The sequence below is a fragment of the Eptesicus fuscus genome, chromosome 22 (genome assembly GCF_027574615.1).
Source record: "Eptesicus fuscus isolate TK198812 chromosome 22, DD_ASM_mEF_20220401, whole genome shotgun sequence".
Taxonomy (NCBI): Eukaryota; Metazoa; Chordata; class Mammalia; order Chiroptera; family Vespertilionidae; genus Eptesicus; species Eptesicus fuscus.
Genome location: NC_072494.1, coordinates 17,742,221 through 17,761,190, shown reverse-complemented (window position 1 = coordinate 17,761,190; position 18,970 = coordinate 17,742,221). Strand labels below are relative to the sequence as shown.

The window sequence follows — 18,970 nt, the reverse complement described above, 5'->3', positions numbered from 1 at the left end:
AGATTCCAGAAATAAGTGAGATTATGTGATATTTGTCTTTCTGTGACTGGCTTATTTCACTTAACATATTTCTGCTTCTCATTTTTTTAAAGAAATAAAACATTTCAGATGTATTTGAAGCACCCAATGTGCCCCTCCCAATCCTATCTCCTACCTCCTCACTCAGAAATGTTTTTTTCTGAAATTACTATTCTGAAATTGTTTTCATTTCTATTGCATCTTTTTTATATTTGTATTACATACATATATGTTTATAAACAATATATGATAACAGTGTGCATCTTCACATTTTATATAAATAGTATCATATATCTTTTTGCAATTTGCTTTTTATTTTTCCCCTTCAAAGTTATGTTTCTGAGAGATGTCAAAGCGCATGTATGTAGCCATGGTTCATTTATTCATTTTTTAAATTTCTGAATCATATTCCTATTGTATGAATATGTCCCAGTTTATTTATTCTCTAGCTGATGGACATTTTGTTTGTTTCCAATATTTTGCTATTGCAAACCATTCTGCAATGAACATTTCTAGTCATGTGTTCCTGTGCACATGTGTGAGTTTCCAGTTTTGCTAGCCTTATTTTACCTCTGCTGAACTGAGTGACACTAAACAGATAAATGTGAGACTCCACAAAATAGTTTTCAGATGCCTTCAATTTGTAGATGACCTGTAGAAAAAGGATTCTCTCTTTCTATAACTAGAACAACATTTGAAAGTGTTATTTAGTGTATTTATTTACTATAACATTTAATTTTAATATCCAAAGGGCACAAGATGCCAATTAACTAAATATTACAATATTTGAATATTCAATGTGGAAAAATAAGAATGTGTGGTCATTGAGAGTTGTAAGTCTATGAATTACAAGGATCTTGAAATGCAGGTGGTATAGAACAGTGGTCAGCAAACTGTGGGTCATGAGCCACATGTGGCTCTTTGGCCCCTTGAGTGTGGCTCTTCCACAAAATACCACGGCCTGGGCGAGTCTATTTTGAAGAAGTGGTGTTAGAAGAAGTTTAAGTTTAAAAAATTTGGCTCTCAAAAGAAATTTCAATCATTGTACTGTTGATATTTGGCTCTGTTGACTAATGAGTTTGCTGACCACTGGTATAGAAGGAAGGATAAAATGAAGGAAGGGAGGAAGGAAGAAAGGAAGGAAGGAAGGAAGGAAGGAAGGAAGGAAGGAAGGAAGGAAGGAAGGAAGGGAGGAAGGAAGGGAAAGAGGGAGGAAAAGAAGGAACAAAAAAGAGAGAGAAGAAAAGGAGGTGTATTAGGTTGGGCTGAGTTGCAGTAACAAATAGATGTTGTCATGCAATGGTTCATCAGAATACAGCTTTATTTCTCTGTCATATAACACTCAAAGATGGTTCCAGATCAGCGAGGGTTGCAGCTTTGCTTTCTGTCATCACTTTTCAGGGTCCCAGGTTGGCTGCTGCTTTTTTGTCTTTAAAACGTGGCCCCCAAAGTTGATCAGAGGTTGTCAGATCAGTCAGGCAGATGGAAGAAACAAAGAAGGGTTCAAATGGGAGCCAGGAGCCCAGGTTGAATCATCAAATACCACTTCGGCTTGCATTCCATTGGCCAGAAGTGAGTCACAAGACCACATCTAACTAGAAGGGATGCTGGGCAATGAAGTGTACCTGTGTGCTCAGAAAGAAGAGTAAACTGTCCGAATTCTACTTCTCTCTTCCACGGGAAAGAGAAAAGAAGTTGGTATGGTTTTAACTGAAAATATTGCAGCCGACATTTGTAAGAAGAAATAGTTAATACCAATTAAGATGGAAACCAATTACAGTTAAAGTGCTTTCTCTCTTCCTCCTTGCTCTGTGCTATTTTTGTTGGCCTACATTTCATTTCCTACCTCTTCTGGAAATAAAAGGTCCCACTACTCAATTCACATAGTTTTGGTGAGAATGCCTCTGGCAAAAGAGAATAGAGCTTTATCTTAGCCTGGGCCCCGTAGAAATAATTATTGGTGGTAATGGCTGACATGCAGGTAGTTTATTTGGATAATGATCCCATGGAACAGGAATGAGCAGCCAGGGGAGTAATAAGGTAAAAAGGGAAACCCAACACAAGGAGGTGTTATCAAGGTGGACACCACTGCTATGGGACTGTAGTTGTGTGCCTGTAGATGGATGTGGGGAGCATTTATCCATTGGTTCATTGAGGTTTTGTTTGCAAAGCTGATGGGAATAGCCTGGGGACTAAGTGCTACAGTAGTGACTAGAGCTAGAGGTGGCAACAAGAGGAGCTGCACTGATGCACTGTGGTGCCTGATACAGGCAGGTAGCCCTGCTCTGGATGCTCAGTACACCTCCATCCCCAGGGCACAGTGCTTTGGTCAGGGGTATGCACCAACCAAGCCAGGATTCTAGAGTTCTCTCCCAGCATTTCTATAACAGGAGCTTGTTTCTCAGATCTTTCTTCCAAAGCTGCATGGATGTCAGTCTGCATCTGCATCTGCACTTTCCCTACTACATGGAGAAAACCTGCCTGCTAACGTGAGAGACAGACAGAGAGTTCTGTGGTGTTGAATCTCATCTCCGGCACTTGAGGTTGTAGAGCTTCCATGATTCCTACAGCTCCTCCTTTCATTCTATGACCTACTCCCATCCATCTAATAAATCCCCTAATTAAACCATCTCAACCTAATTTGAATTGGGTTTCTGTCAGTTGCAATAGAAATGTTCCTAGCAATATAGAAACTGATGGGTAAAAGTGGAGTGTTATTTATCATAGGCCTTCTATCTCTGTCCTTGGTTCCAGGCCCAACTTGCATATCTTCACTTATTCGATATTTATATTTCAGTTTTCAAATTCAGTGATACATCTAAAATGGAAATTATCATCTCCTGTTTTTGTTGATTTTTGTCAGGGATTCATTGTCCTAGTCCCCAGTTCTCTTTTTCTTGCCATGAAGTCTTATTCTTTCTTTGCAAGATGTTTCCAATTCATCTTTTTAGGGTTTTTTGTGTGTGTCCCCTCTATGTTCTTCTGCTTCTAGTTCCTGTTCTGATCTAATTTATCTTCATTTTTGACCACAATAATTCTGCTAAAATTTTTTTTTTGCCTGACTCTTTTCTGCTTAATAATTTTCAATAGATCTCTATAGCCTGAGGAAAAGTCCAAACTCCCTGTAAGATGAAGGCTTTACCTCAATTTCCAGTGTTTTCTTTTCACTCTGTTTCAAAATTAGCTCTTCATCCCATTAGCCATGGTGCCCAAACACAAATTCCCCATTCCTGTATCTCTGCCTTCATCCCACTTCTCCACTTTCCCACTTGAAAGGCCTCCCCCTCCTCTTCTCCTGCCGGAATCCTGGCTGATGAAACTCAGGTCCCTGTGCTGCTCCAGCCCATAGTGCTTTCTTTCTCCCTCTTCTTCCCTCCTGTCTGTGTTGTGTTTAACACATTTATTGTCTTGAACTGTGGCATACATTTTGTTCTTGCCAGAGTTGCCCTTTATTCAGACTTTAATTTGTATGAAAACAGAATCCATGTCTCCTAATTTGGGTTTTCTATTCCTCCATTTCCACACACCCAGCACTATGCATGATAGGTGCTTAAAATTTTTTACTTTGTTATTTCTTTACTCTAAACTAAAAGGCTATACTTTGTCTGAAGTCTGTTTTATCATGTGATATCAGTATTATGGATGATAAAAATGTGGGTGGAAAAATAGCTAAACCCTCCTAAGTTTCTCTCTATACTTCCCTGCTATACTAATAAATGTGCCCTGTTCTTCCCACCATTTTCTTTCCTTTTGAGGAACAATAGGCTATTTTCCTTTTTAGGAAATAATACCACGCTCTGATAAAAAGTTCTCTTGTTTATAAATCTCTCTTCCATTCACTCTTCTCCAAATGTAATTTTAGGCAGGCCTGTTTTTGAAGTTCAAAGAGAAAAGAATCAGCAGACTCAACGGCACATAACAAAAGACGATGTGTGGTATCCTTGTTTCTTTTTATTGGAAAGGAATCATTTCTATTCTAGCGCAAACAATGTATATTTTACATCATAAAGCAAGATATAATTTACATATTACATTTCTTACGAGATCTTTATGCCCTAAATGTCATTCCCTTTTTTATTCGGTCACCTCTTCTGGTTCCATTTAACGTGCCACATACCCCATAAATCAGCATCTTGTTTCCAAGGGATTGGGGACACAGACAGAGAGTTTGTAAGTATTCATCTGTATCTGAGTATAATGATGGTGAGGAGCAGGGGTATGCCTTTGAACTCTGTGGCTCTGAGGCCCTCTCTTGATGCCTGGCTCAGGAGCCAGAAGGTTACTCCTCCAAAACACATATGAACTCCTACTTATGTCAAGTCAATAATAAATGAACAACACCGAGTGCTTATACCATGGGTATACTTCTTGATCAAGTGCTTAGATAATAGATGCTTGTGGTATGCATTCACCAACAATGCCAGTTCCTATGGCTGATCAATACTGGTTCTTCCATGATATTCCCAGACATCTCTTGCTCAGGGAATATTGCAATATTGGTAAAACTGCCCAGTTTCACCTAGCATTAGGGTTATGGGTTCAGACCTTTCTGTTCACCACTGAAAATGGATGTCAAGATAGAAGCTTCAAATGACTTTACATGACCCTCTATCTCTTGGCTGCCTCTTCTAAGATTCCGCCCCTCTTAGCAATTTTTTTTTTAATGTATGATTTCTGATCCCTGCCCTATAATCCAAATCCTCTTCCAGCCATTCTTCCTAAACCTCCAACTCCAAAAGTTTACCAATTTCTTGGATTGCGCTGATTTCACAAAGAATGTTTTAATCTGTTAGGATGCACTGTTCCTTCGAAACTCAATAATCCACAGCAGCTAATGGGAAAAAAGAATCAGTCCAGGGACTCTTTGGGAAGCAAGTAATATGTGTTGTTAGCCAGCTTATGTGAACCATTTGGTAAGAAATGTTTGAATAGTAGGTGAAAAGAAACATACACAGGAAATTGGTTGATGAGAGCAAAATGCATCAGATGGGCTTCCTTCTTGTTATAGAGAAAAGTACAGAATCAACATTCAAAATACATTTTCAGATTGGGGGATGTTTGACTGAAAATATAACACCATGAGCTCAATCTGGTAGGCCAAAGCAAGAAACAAATAAGTTCTCAAATGCATCTTAAACCCCAATTCCTTGCCTGTCACTGAAAGTTGACATATTTGGCCAAAATCATCTGAAGCTTTTAAATCACTGATAACTAATGTTATTACAATCAAGCTGGCCAGGATGAAAATGTAAATTGAAAATGTGTTTGTTCTGTGTATCTTAGATTACTTTGGTCAAATGATGTGAGTTCTGAGAAGTCTATAAATATAAACCTATTCCAAATGCAAAATTATAAGCATTAAAAGCAAGGTAGCATTTCCTTGCTAGAAAACAAGGTACTGAATCCTTTCATTAGCCTTGAAAACTTTTATAGTCCCCTTCCTTTCATGGCTACAAAGTGCTGGAAATACAGAGAATATGGGAAAGAATGAAGAAGCAAATTAATAGGGCCTCACAACACCCCTGTGAGGTAGGTAAGTATTGTTAAACCCATTTTACAAAAAGGTAAACTGAGGTACCACATGGTAATGGGGTTTGGTCAAGTCCACCTGACAAGTCACAAAAGCACAGCTGGAAACAAAGAGAAAGAAACAAAGAAAGGTCAGTCCTGGCTCCCAGCCCTAGCCACTAACCTTTATTTCAAAATATTAGAAAATAAAATAATTGCCTTTTTTGAAATTTAGACAAACCTTTAAGTATTCCAATAAACATGTGTCTTTCAGATTCCTGTTGAGTAGAAAAAGGGCAGATGGCCAAATGGCTTTTCCTCCCCTCTCTAAGTGTAATTCCCGTGATAGACCAGCATTCCACCAGAGCTCAGCCTCTAAACTCAAGGACATTCTTAAAGCTTCACATAGTTTCTCATTTATTTAAAGCCCTATTGTGAAAACAAGACCTGTTCTTCAACAGCTGCTCTATAAGTTGCCCTGTGGACCTTAATGAGAATTTTGTGGAGAGCGAGAAAGGAAACAAAATCCCCAATAAAAAGTCGCATCACTGTAGGGAGAAGGACAGTGGTGATGGTGTGAAATTTGCTTTTCGTGGTGTTTGAGAAACTGCAAACTTGAGCTTGCAAGAATATTTTATATATATATAAAATATATAAATATATACAGTATATATATAAGTGTGCATCTGATGACCCTTAAGGCACCAATGAGATATAGGCTATGCCTTTCACAACTCGGTCTTTGTTTTCCGAGATAAATTTCTCTCCCTCATTCAAATGAAAAATAGTTCATCTACCAAATAGTCCATGACAGCAAATCCTTCAAAAACAACAAACATCTTTAACTTAAGATGGCTGATTATTAAGATAGGGATGATGGTGATATTATCTATAGCTTAGAGCTTAAATCTAGAGCTTAGGTCTAGAGCTTATTGCTTAGAATGAGCCAGACACAGCCAATCAAACTGGAACAGACAGGCCAGTGACCAGATGTTACACATGACTATTTCTCTCCCCCTCTACCCCCCAGTAGCTGATGGAAAAACCTTTCCATGACTAGCGGAGATGGAGACAGGGAGAAAGAAAATCATGTCTGGCACAGATTCTTTAGAAAGATTGGCTTTTCAGAAGTTCCTGGAGCTTCTGTGCAGAGAACTGGGAAGAAGGATGGGGCAAGGCACTGAGGTTTCAACTCATCAATGAGGAGACTATAGGCAATTATTCTGATATATATGTATATGGCTTCTTTGGCTGTCGTAGAATTTTTTAAAACCCATACAATCATAGGGAGGGGCGGGGGCTGAACCCAACTGAAGAAGCTCGGAGTATATGAAGCAAAGCATGGAAAGAAGGGAAAACAAAATGAACACACCCAGAAACAAGTGTTGCTGGTGTCCCAGAGGGAGGAGTGTTTGGTAACTAATTTTCATTTGGCTCCTCTCCTGTGCTTCTCTGCCATGGTCCCAATAGTTTAGTTCTGTTTTTTTTTTTTTGGTTTGTTTATTTTTATTATTTTTTTTTCCAGCAGATGAAGAAATGACAGAACAGGATAGGTGTCTTATGTTTTTTTTTTGGATTTCTTCTTAGGCCTGTTTAATTATTTTTTTCCTCAGTTGACTGTTGGCACCTGGTTCCTCTGTAAACTATATTCCTTGGCCTTCAGTCTCAGGTTGGCAATGCTGTTGGCCATGTTGATGCCCTGTGCAGGGCTATTGTTGGCACATGTGGCAGAATAAGTAGCCATGGCACTGTAGGGACAAAGGAGAGAGCAGGGAGAATAACAGGCATTAGTTTCACAAAGCTGTAAGTCTGTGCCCCAGATGGGTATGACTCTCAGAACAGGGGCCGGCAGGGGCAGGAGGGTTGGACAAGATGACCTCTGAGGTCCCTTACAGCCCCAGATTTCCATTAGTCTAAGGCACTTGGAAAAGGGTGGCAGTGTTTGAAAGGGCAGGGGAGAGCAGTGGAGAGTGGACCAAGGGATGGGGGTGAGAGGCATTCGCTGTGTTGGACTCAGTGAGTCATGATTTATTTCTGGGGTGAGAGAAGAAAGCTGCTTGTGCTGAATAACAGGTGTGTGATCAACTATCCAATTGAAACTATTCAAAGCCCTCTTCCTGACTACATCTCTGGCATATGGGAGCAACAAGAAAGAAAAGGAGACATTTGAAAAGAAAAAGTTTTGCCTTCCTCACTCTAGGACGCTGACTTTCACTCTAGCACGTTTTAGATGATCAATAGATACCATACTAAATACCATTCTTGGAGAATCCATTAAACAACCCAAGATAACTTTTGTGCTGTTCTCCATTCCCTGGTTGATAGTACCAAGCATTGTCCAATCAAGAGGAACCCATCCCATTTGGCCTTGATTTGATAACTTTTCAAAAGGACTTGAGTAGCTCTGGACACTGCTTTTGGGTCAGTCATTTTGGAGATGTTTAAATATCCTAGATAAGCTAGCAAAGGCTTCAGTTTTAGGATTCCCGACCTGTTTCCCACTGTCCATATTGCTGAGAAAAACCTGAAGTTTTGTTTTTTTGTTGTCAGAGATTGTAATTAAGACCTAGGAATATCACTGGGAAGAAATTTGTAATTGGTGGTTTTCTGTTACTTGTACCCATGAGTTTCTTCTAAAGGAAAGAGTAATGGTTTCTTTGACTTGGATGCAAATTATCCATTATTTTATATAAACAGTTAAAAGGGTACTCGTTTTAATTAAATGAAAATGTTTCTAGTTGTTTCTAAGATTAGCAAAATCCCTTCCTACTGAGGTAGATGTACAAATGGAATGATGTGTGCTCTTCCATTGCCTGTATTCCAGTGCAATTTTGTCAGCCACACAGGAGTTCGTGCTTCTGGGAATCAAGTGACAGACCAGAAAGAGAGAAACCTAAAGCTACTGCACAAATAGAGCGACTGTATCATTAATACTTATTTGGGACACCGCATTGTTAAGGCTTATAGTCAAGATCCACAATAGCCTATAGCAATTAACCCAGGAAGACTAGGTTGAAGAAATATAATTAGTCCCAGGTTACTAGGTCTTTCCAAAAATGCACATCCTTAATGTAAAATACTTATAGCACTGGTGTGTGTGTGTGTGTGTTATGGCAGAAGGAAGAAGATTTAGAAAGGTTATAAAAGATCCTTATGTTCTTGCATTTCATTTTTGCCTGCTTTGCTCTTACTAATTTCTGGATTGATGATTTTAACCATCTATACAAAATTAGGTTCTCCTATCGCTCCCTGGACTTTTCCTCTTAGCACTTATTTTAATTCCTCAACTGTAAGTTCCACAGATGAGACATCATATCTGCCTTGTTCACCTCTGTCTCCTCAGGTAGAGTTAACATCCTATCTACCACACAATTGGCATTCAAGAACGTATTTAATGAATAGATAAGTAAGACTAAACTGATTCTAGCTCAATGTTACTTTTCTCTGTCATCCTGCTATGTGTAATGATTCTGAAAATATTTCACCAATATGCTTTTATTCTTAGGAACTTATTCCTCCCTGTTAATTTGGCTATCTTAATAGAATGTACAAAATTAGAAAAGACATGACAAAACAGGAACTGGTGATTGCATATCCATAACAATATCTTTTAACATGAACATGAACAAATATTAATACAGGTTAGACTAATAGACTATCACTTCTACCACTGTCTACCAAAGGCAGAAGCAGAAAAAGAGTCCCAGTTAAAGGTTTCAATTAGGAGTGAGATAACTGATCAGAACAACCCATTAAAATTGAACAAGTTTTCTTTTGTCTTTCCAGTATACCAAGAAATGTCATTTATTTTTCCAAACCCACATACATATAATCATTTAATTTTTAAAAAAATATATTTTATTGTGTTTTTTTACAGAGAGGAAGGGAAAGGGAGAGAGAGTTAGAAACATCAATGAGAGAGAAACATCAATCAGCTGCCTCCTGCACACCCCCTACTGGGGATGTGCCCGCAACCAAGGTACATGCCCTTGACCGGAATCGAACCTGGGACCCTTGAGTCTGCAGGCCGACACTCTATCCACTGAGCCAAACCGGCTAGGGCTAATCATTTAATTTTTATATGAATTGCCTGCTCCCATTCAAGAACCTGCCAGAAATATATGTGAAGCCATAAATCCTCTATTCAAGGAAGTTCAAGGATACACTGAAATCTAAGATTTCAAATAAATCGAAGATCTAAGTTGGTAAGAAAAGAGATACTTGGATTGGGGACATGAACCTGAGTCATAGACCACAAAATCAACCAAACAGGCTTTCTCAACCAGGTTTTTGTAAGAGAATGAAGCCCTGGAGATGGTACATAGAACCATTTTAAATGCATAGGAGAGAAGCTGGAATTGTGAGTTATCTGTGATATCCATTAAGTACTGAGAATGAATTTGGATGGCTTCCTAAAACAGAAGACTAAAACTTCTTGAGAGAGCACTTATAAAACTGAAATTGCTATAGTTGTGATTTCAATGTTATCTATTATAGAACCATGCTTGCTGTATTTTCTGCAAAGTTTACTAGTCTCATCTGATAGTCTAGTCCAGTGGTTGGCAAACTCATTAGTCAACAGAGCCAAATATCAACAGTACAACGATTGAAATTTCTTTTGAGAGCCAAAATTTTTAAACTTAAACTTCTTCTAACGCCACTTCTTCAAAATAGACTCGCCCAGGGCCGTGGTATTTTGTGGAAGAGCCACACTCAAGGGGCATGTGGCTCGCGAGCCACAGTTTGCCAACCACTAATCTAGTCTGAAGACTGACTATGATAACACGTGTCTTGGAAATACTGAGATTCTCTCACTAATGCAGGCCAGATATTCATATTCCAAAGGAGGTGAATATTGATCCACTTTCCATATCAAAACCAAGTTAGTGTAAATTAGGGTTCTGTCTTGCACAGGAGATGGGATTTTCACTGAGATATTTCCCCCTAAAAGGCAACCTGATCAGAGTTGAGAATAGCTTCCTGTCCGACTGTACTGTGGGTTGTTACAAGGACATTGCTGTATCAGTGAGGCCTCAAGCTAGTGGTTGATATTCATGAGTAAGTTTTGCACTTTCCTAGGAACTTGGCAAGTAATAGCATTTGCACTTGTTAAATGTTCAGGAAAGTTAGAAACTTTCAAAAATTGACCTGAAATATGCCAGCATTGCATAGCCATAAGAGGTAAACTAAGAGTGAGTCTTAATTCAGAGCCTCTTAACAAATGTTTAGACCATCTAACTGCACAAATAGAGACTACGGTGAGACTACTTTTGTGCACATATGAAAGGATTGTGAATCTATGTTCCCTGAGTACTTGGGTATGGGTTTAGATTCTCAACTTGAATTAAAAGTGCCATGTAGGCAAGTAGGGAGCAGTCCTTTGATGTGCCGGTGAGGCCTCAAGACTTGTTACAAGTCAGAAAAGACAGAATTAGTGAGTGGTACTCCAAGAGCAGTTTAGTCATGCTTTTAAAACAGCATTAGAAGATGGAGAGGACCTGCTTGCAAAAATGACAACAGGTGCAAGAGAGCCTTGAGTGGCTACCAATCAGAATGTTCATGACCACCTGTTTTCCGTGTCATCAAAACTTACAGTGCTCTGTGTTGGGCAAAGAAAGAGAACCCTGGAATGTTTTCTTACAAGACAGACACCAAAGGCAATGAGCTGTTTTCAACTAAACTTACAGGACCATTGGAATCATGTAAAGTGCCCACTCTTTCCTATACAGGAGTAAGCTTCCTGGGACAAAAAGCTGAGATGGAAACAAAGTGATTTATACAGATTAAGCACAGGGATCACACCAAGAGCTTGCTGACCAACACCCAGAGATCCTGCCCTTTGGTCTTGCTTTTATGAATAAGAAACATGTACTTTTTCTTTTCTTTTTAAAGTATATTTTATTGATTTTTTTATAGAGAGGAAGGGAGAGAGAGAGGGAGTTAGAAACATCGATGAGAGAGAAACATCAATCAGCTGCCTCCTGCACACCCCCCACTGGGGATGTGCCCGCAACCAAGGTACATGCCCTTGACCGGAATCGAACCTGGGACCTTTCAGTCCACAGGCTGATGCTCTATCCACTGAGCCAAACCGGTCTTGGCAAACATGTACTTTTTCTAACATGATAATGCCGACATGACCCTGGGACTGGGGGTTCATGGAGGTTGGCTCAAGCAACATTTCTATTTCATTTTAATGAATGTCAAGTTCTTTGTGCCCACGACCAAGAAACTAGGTTGATGAATAAAGTGCACTGAAGAATTAGAGATTAAAAGGAAATTCCCATATCCCATCTGTCAACTCAGCAAGTCTACCCTGAGACTCACACAGAGTGGACACATGGACGTGAGCTTGAACATTTTCCATCTCCTTATTTGGAGATGCCTAACAGATGGCGCTCAGCCATACAATGCAGCGTGCTAACCAACAGCAGGGGCAGAGTTCTGTTTTCACTGGAGACAAATAATTTTTGATGACTTCAACCTACCCTGAGAGGTTGTTGTGAGGAAAAATGTGTCACAATGGCTGCCAAACACCAAGAAGTCCGGAAGATACTATACATGATATGATTTTAAAGCCAGGAAACTGGCAGGCATCTGCCTCTCTACTTCCTCAGCAGCCAGAGTGTAAGTCCCATAAGTCACAAAACAATGAGGACAGTTGGGGGGGGAGGGCAGGGGGGAAGACAATAATAACTGACTTACAAGTTTTCAACTCTAACTTTGTTTTTCTATTTGTCCCTTTTGGACAAATGATGACAAGCTGTTGAGAATTCCATCCCAAAGACAGATTGGTTAGCCCAAGACATCTATGTGCTTTCTGAGATTCTAGGGTTTCCCAGCTCAGGAGTTTTCCAAAGGCTGTGGAGCTGGAGGTTTGCCCGACTCTGTAATGTGTAGAGGTTGGAGACCGTCTCTTAGGTTTGTTCATTTGTCAGTGCAAGAACACGGAGGTATACTTGCTTCATCTAAGAAAACTTAATATGAGTTTTCCTAGGGAAGTTTACTCTTAGAGAGGGAAACTAAAGTTTCCTTTTGGAAGTGATCTTTTATGATTTAAATGATCATTTCTAATTTCTGATTTTAAAAACCAGAAGTTAATTTTTGAAATTCAGCTTTTTAAGTGAATACACTTGGACCCTATTTCATTGATAAGCCTTCAGTTTGCACTGCGTGTCCAGGGATCCTTCTGCCATTTTTAACTCTTCTTTCTCCAGATGTGTTATATTGGAAGCCTTGCATCCCTCCTTTGTCTCAACAATTTTTGTACTTCCTTTTTGAAATGCACATTGCTTATCTACAGATTACAAACGCCCCGGAGAAGTAGGTAATAGGAAAACTGTAACTAGCTCAATCTTAGATGCAAGGTTACATGAGAGAGAGATGATCCAACTGGCCTGAGAAGCAACAGGAGCCAGGACAAGAACGTAGTTCTTCCGACCTCTGCCCCACACCCTACAGTCATATAAAGCCTCACTATTCCAATTATGTCCCAAGTGTCAACAGTGTGGCATGACATGAATGCCTGTTAGCACCACAGAAGCTGAGTCTGCATTGTAACACTGTCCCTGGCAATCCATATACCCAGTAATTTTTGAGGAGCCCTGCTCTAGGCTACAGACTTTACAGACCCATTTTCTTGCAGCTCCGGTTGGTTTCCAATGGTATTCCCCGCTTAAGGACCTCCCTGCTTTCATTTCTAGGACCGCAAGTCCCGCTTTCTTAAACCAACTCTTATTTCCCACTTAAACCCTACCCCCAGCAGCCACCCTCTTCCCCCTCTGACAAGTTACCTTTTCAGTGTCTTCCGTTAGAATCCGTTATGAAGTCCCTCGTGTAAACAACATCTTGGGAGGGACGAGGATCTATTTTTGAAAGTGTGAAAGGGAGACATGAGCCAAATGCGTTCAGCAGATGTCAGGCAGCACCGTGACCACGACCAAAGGAGGGGAGGAGGAGGAGGAGAAGGTTAGAGGAGAGAAACTGTGGACAAGGATAGCTGGCCTCCCTTTTACTTGTCATAGGTTCTCTTGGAAGCCCAACCCTCCCTCTGGAAATGGCCCTCCAGAGCGATACTGCAGAGCCAGGCCACTCTCTAGCTATTATAGAAAAGGGCATCTCTGGGGAAAGGCTTCTCTACTCTTCTATCTAAAATAGCAGCCCAAAGTGCTACCCAAGAGGCAAAGCACTACAAGATAGGGAGTCTTAATAGCTCTGGTACAGGTATGATTTTCATCGAAGGAAAACAGTTCTGAGCTAAACCGTGGGGTGGGGGGGTGTGTGTGTGTGTGTGTCAAAAACAAGCCCTCTTCCTCAGGCTGCAGGTAGATAAAGAAGACACCTACTAGGCTAGTAGTGTCCATGTTAGCGAATGCTTTGCTCCTTCTGGTAACTCGGTTGCCTGCCTGACATCACCACCTCTAGCATGCTCACGGGAATGAATGAGGTCATGACGTGCTAAAAATATAGTGTGAACCATATGTCCCAGTTTGCCAGGGACAATCCCAGTTGAATGCTTGTTGTTCTAGTGTTATTATTAATAGCACGCCCCTTTCACTCTCAGAAGTGTCCCAGTTTGGACGATAAATTATACAGCCACTACTCTAGATATGGAAGACACCCAGAAAAAAAAAATGTGTTGGCTATTTCCTATCCCATAATCCTGAACATATGAACACAGTTGCTTTGAGTCTTATTTTTTTCCTGTCTTCTCTGTGGAAGTCAGCAAACTGTCCTGTTCTGTCTGACACAACTGCCCTCTCACTGTCCCTGGGTTGCATGGTCAAGCCCCATCAGTCACCCCAAGGGGATGTCCACACACCTCAGTGTCTTCTGTTAGACCCTAAATCAAAGAGCATGTTTACATCGTTTCCCAGTCTTATACTGTTACTATTTTCAGTATAATGTCCGGTTTAATTTAAATGAAAATATGTCCATGTGTCCTAAAATTTTGGACAGAAACAGGGATCATGCGCACTGGGTCTAATTCTGCTTGCTAAAAGCTTAAGCTTGGGCGAATGTTTAGTTTCTTCTTTGGAACCAGAGCAAGGACAGAACTACCACACCAGAGCATTCCAAGGGTTAACCAAGAGAAATGCCTTTTAATCAACATCACATGGGAGATAACTAACTTGACATAATAGTACCAACAGAAATAGCGAGTTAAATTTCCATAACACAAAAGGTCTACCATTTGCTTTGCTTTTCATCACTTTTTTTTTTATCATTCCTTAACAAAACTTCTATTTCCTACCAAGCTTCAAAATGCAAAATCATAAAGTATTTTGTGTCTAAACATAGCAGAAAAATCTCCAAGAAACCGAATAGCTTTTTGCCACTTTTAGAAATTAATCAAAATAGAATATTGGGTCAAACAACATTATTATGGATTAAATTACTGCTTTAAAACATTGTGGGTTTTTTTTTCTACTTATAGCTGGAGATTAACTTATTCTTCATACAGAATATGAACAAAGTCTATAAATTTTTAATGAATTATATTTTACAAACTCTGTAGCTAAGAGAGAAGTGATATAAAAGTATACCATGAAATGAGTAAAAAGTACTAGGTTATATAATATTAAGTGAAAAGAGCAGAATACAAAATAATATATACACTAAGTCTACACTATATAAAATACTGAACTCTAATTGAAAAAGTAAACAAAACTAGTTATGTCAAGATGGTGGAATTATGAGTATTTTTTAATGTATCTAATATTTCTACATAATCTTTCAAATTAAAATAGAACATTTCCCAAACTGGCACACATAAACTGTTAATAATTTCAGTTAGACGCCCATATACATAATATATATGATGCTGGCCCCGGGGTTTGAACTTCTGCTGAGGTCTGGTAACCTAACGCAGTATAAATTCAGGAAGGATTTCATCCCCACTGCTGTAGGGGACTGCCCTCAGCCTCTCACTGGTAAGACCATATACAGCCATCTGGGTTGCTGTATATACAGCCATCTGGTATGAAAGTTCCTATGTAGGACCCAGGCAGAAAAGGGTACAGGACTTCCTGGCTATGACCAAATTCAAAGCAGAGACCTTGAAACATCAAGCTTGGAACCACACCCATTTCCCAAGACATTTAATGAGTCTATGAGCTATCAATATTTATCAGAGAAACACAGCAGACTTCTGGGTATTTAAAAATATTAAAGACTAGGTGATTTCACAATGGTCTTCAAAATGGGTCTTGAATAAATTCTATGGGAGAGGAGTCTGAATCTTAAATGGGACCCAAAGATATGACTAATCTTTTGAAATCAGCAAGGCGTACCATGTCTGAGAGCAAGAAGAGTTTCCAGTTTCCTATGCAGCAGGGGTCTCTCTGTACTAAGACCAAAGTAATTCAGGCTAATTTCACAATGGGGGGTTCAAAAGAGATTTGCAAATGCATTTCTGGTGTTTCTTTCAAGAAACTGATTTGGAAGAAAAAGAACATTTAGGTGAGGCCTTTTGCTTTGATTAGAGTAATCAACATTTGAAACATATTTGCGTTTCACAATGTGGCATTTTACATCAGGAGTTCAGCTTCCACTGGGGGGATAATCTATAATTAATTTAAACATCTCTTTAACGCATTAGTGAACTTTAACAATAAAAAGGTAACCAAAGCACAATAAATGAACTTGGAAATAGTTCTTTCTCCACTGCAGTCAGCCAGAGATAATCTTGATCTCCTTTCTAAGAGTACCCAGGTTTAGGTTCAAAGAAAGGCACTTATATGGTGACAATGTGTTAGGCACTTGTATCTCAGCTTCCCTCTGGCATTAACCTATAATTCTGAACAGCATAACAAATGGAGGTTAAAGGCCTCTCCAAGACATTGAAATAGTACTCTGGTATTTGCTTCTTTAAAAATATTCACCTTTTCAATATAAAAGTTTAGTGTAAATTATACATTGCTTTTATACTTTAAAAAAACCCACACAAACAAACTGACCCCCAAAGAACTTCAAATAAGTAGATAAGATTTAGCAATAGAATAGGAAGGCAACTTGAACCATAAGACATCCTCTACTAACAAAGAACTATGACCATGAAACTGATCAAAATAATTTTGGATTTTCTTTCCTTCTCTCTCTGTGCCTCCCTCCCTCCCTCCTTCCCTTCCTTCCTTCCTTCCTTCCTTCCTTCCTTCCTTCCTTCCTTCCTTCCTTTTAATTCAAAATTAGTTTTACTGTGAATTACAGCTTTACAAATTCAATTCCTATTTGAGCATAGAAAAATGGATCTATCTTAAATTTGGAAATGGGGTAAAGTTTTGTTTCAGAATGGTTGCAAGGGGGACTCTGAGCATAGCTTAGTGATCTTTTCTTTTAGATCCTTCCCCATCTTTGAAACCTTTGCAAGAGTTCCTGAGTTCAGAGGAGATTGCTGATGGCCTGCCCCTCTCTCTTCTGCCCCAAACCCCGCTCCTGGGGCAACTAGTAATCTCCTGTGAAAATCTGGGGATGTCAGCAAGTTGAGTGTCTCTGAAGAGGTTAACCCAGTAAGAAATGTCAGTCAGCTGCACAAGCAACTTTGAACATGACGGAGCGCTGAGAAACATGTGGAAGTAGAGCAAGGGAGAGTGGGCCAATCATTCACCTGTACGGAGAGGCCGTCCCCCAGGAGAAATAATCGGTGGGTCTTGGAGCAGGACGAGGTACAATGGGCTGCTCCACGGCAGTCACGTCTCCTGAGTAGGATTTGAGGAGGGAAGCGTTTTTATTGGCCAGCATGGCTCTCTCGTTCCTTCGGAATTTGGCTCTTCGGTTCTGAAACCACACCTGGAAGATGGTTGGGAGGAGAGAAGGGCACAGGAGGGGGAGGGGAAAAAGAAGAGGATGTTACACCAATGAAGTCCTGGTTGATTCTACAAGACAATTCTTCCAAAGGAAGATATAGGGGAGGTATGGACTTCTCCCAAGAACAATGGAAACATGCTGTAATCTTCCCGAGGTGAGCCATGTCAGAGAGCTCTTAAGGGTGAAGACTTATAATGGGACCCTGAAGTACTTCCACTAATCAAGACTCTAGAAGTGAGACCATGACTAACCCAGGAGATAGCAAAATATGGTTATAATCCCTGTTGTAATGACAATCTAGAGAAAAAAGAAAATCTCATTAGACGTCTGCCACAGAGACAATGACATTTTTTTAAGTGCCTTCAAAATGTAAAAACTTCCTCTGCTTTCATAATACTTATGGCTATGTGAAGGAAATTTATCTTCCCCCAAAGTGGGCCCTGCAATAAGCTTTAAGAAGGAAATGGTTTATTTGGGAAATGCAGGGAACAGCAGTAGAAGAGTGAAGATATAGCAGAGCAGAACAGCCATGGAAGGATGTGTTCAGCCCCATGGGACAGAAGGGACTAACCCAGGACACAGACTCCCACTGAGGGACACAGACTGCCACTGAGGGGTGAGGGAGCTGAAGATTTGTAAACCATCATTTTGGTTATTAATGTTCCAGCACCTCTGACATACTGAGCACAGGCAGGGCAGCTTCCTGAACTTCCAGAGAGAAACTTGTAAACAGAAATGAAGGTACTGAAGGTTGGAAGTTGAATGGAATACATTCAATTGTAGGGTTAGATGGAGACGGCTGGTGCTGACAGCATCATAATCAACCTATCATTTATTAAGTGCTACCAGGGCTAGGAACTTATAGAAGCGCATTGCATACATCATTTCTAGTTATCATGACAATTCCATATATTAGGCTTTATTATTTCTATTTCAGAGATGAGGAAATAGGTTCAATGAGATGAAGCCAAATGGCTGAATTTTTTAACTCAAGGACATCTGACTCATGATCCTACAACTCTCCGGATGGCCATGGGATTTTATTCATACATTTATTTACTCATTCAAGAGATCTTTATGGAGAGCCTGTTGTGTTGCAGACTCTGTGCTTAATGCTGGGAACAGAGATGAGACTTAAGCGGCTCACAGTCTATTAAAAGAAGGCAGACATGGAAATTTGAAATACTACAAAATAAGAGTTTTAGATGCAATTATAGAAATGCATGACAAGGAATGGGAGAAAGAAATTCTATGGTGTAGAGTGGAACATTTGCAAAATTCTAGGGAGCAACCTTCACAGAAACTACTGTGGGACAGGTGCCCAGTGGAAGGCCTGGGTGGAAGTCAAGGCAGAATCTGGACTCATCTTTCCTGGCTCCGCAGACTCCTAGCTCTTTTGCTTCAATGTGCCCTTCACATTGCTAATAGAGCTATCATTTTAAATGCACATATAATTGTACTAATGCCCTGCTGATACCATCCACTGGTTCCCCATCACTTGCAGAATCAAATCAAAATGTCTTAGCACAGAACAAAGACTGTTCGGGAATGACCTCTTTGTCTACCAATCTGGCTGCACCCTACACAGCTTGGATCGTATGCATTGGCCCCCTATTTTTCCAACTCCTAGCCCAGACTC

At 40.0% G+C, this 18,970-nt stretch overlaps 1 protein-coding gene and 1 long non-coding RNA gene across 4 annotated transcripts in view; one reads left to right on the top strand and one right to left on the bottom strand.

The window, feature by feature from the left end:
• The window catches only part of LOC129147988 (uncharacterized), a 140,599-nt gene that overhangs the window by 97,082 nt on the left and 24,547 nt on the right, over positions 1–18,970 (top strand). The window lies entirely within an intron of this gene.
• The window catches only part of PRRX1 (paired related homeobox 1), a 66,220-nt gene continuing 51,199 nt past the window's right edge, over positions 3,950–18,970 (bottom strand). Inside the window, exons 3-5 of one of the 2 annotated variants that reach the window (XM_008145833.3) lie at positions 17,132–17,313; positions 13,320–13,391; positions 7,119–7,274 (exon numbers count right to left, since the gene is read on the bottom strand). In XM_008145833.3, the coding sequence (XP_008144055.1) occupies positions 13,337–13,391; positions 17,132–17,313 (237 nt within the window). In that variant the 3' untranslated portion in view covers positions 7,119–7,274; positions 13,320–13,336. Of the gene's footprint in view, positions 7,275–13,319; positions 13,392–17,131; positions 17,314–18,970 lie in introns of both variants that reach the window. The other variant, XM_008145832.3, reaches the window with a different exon arrangement.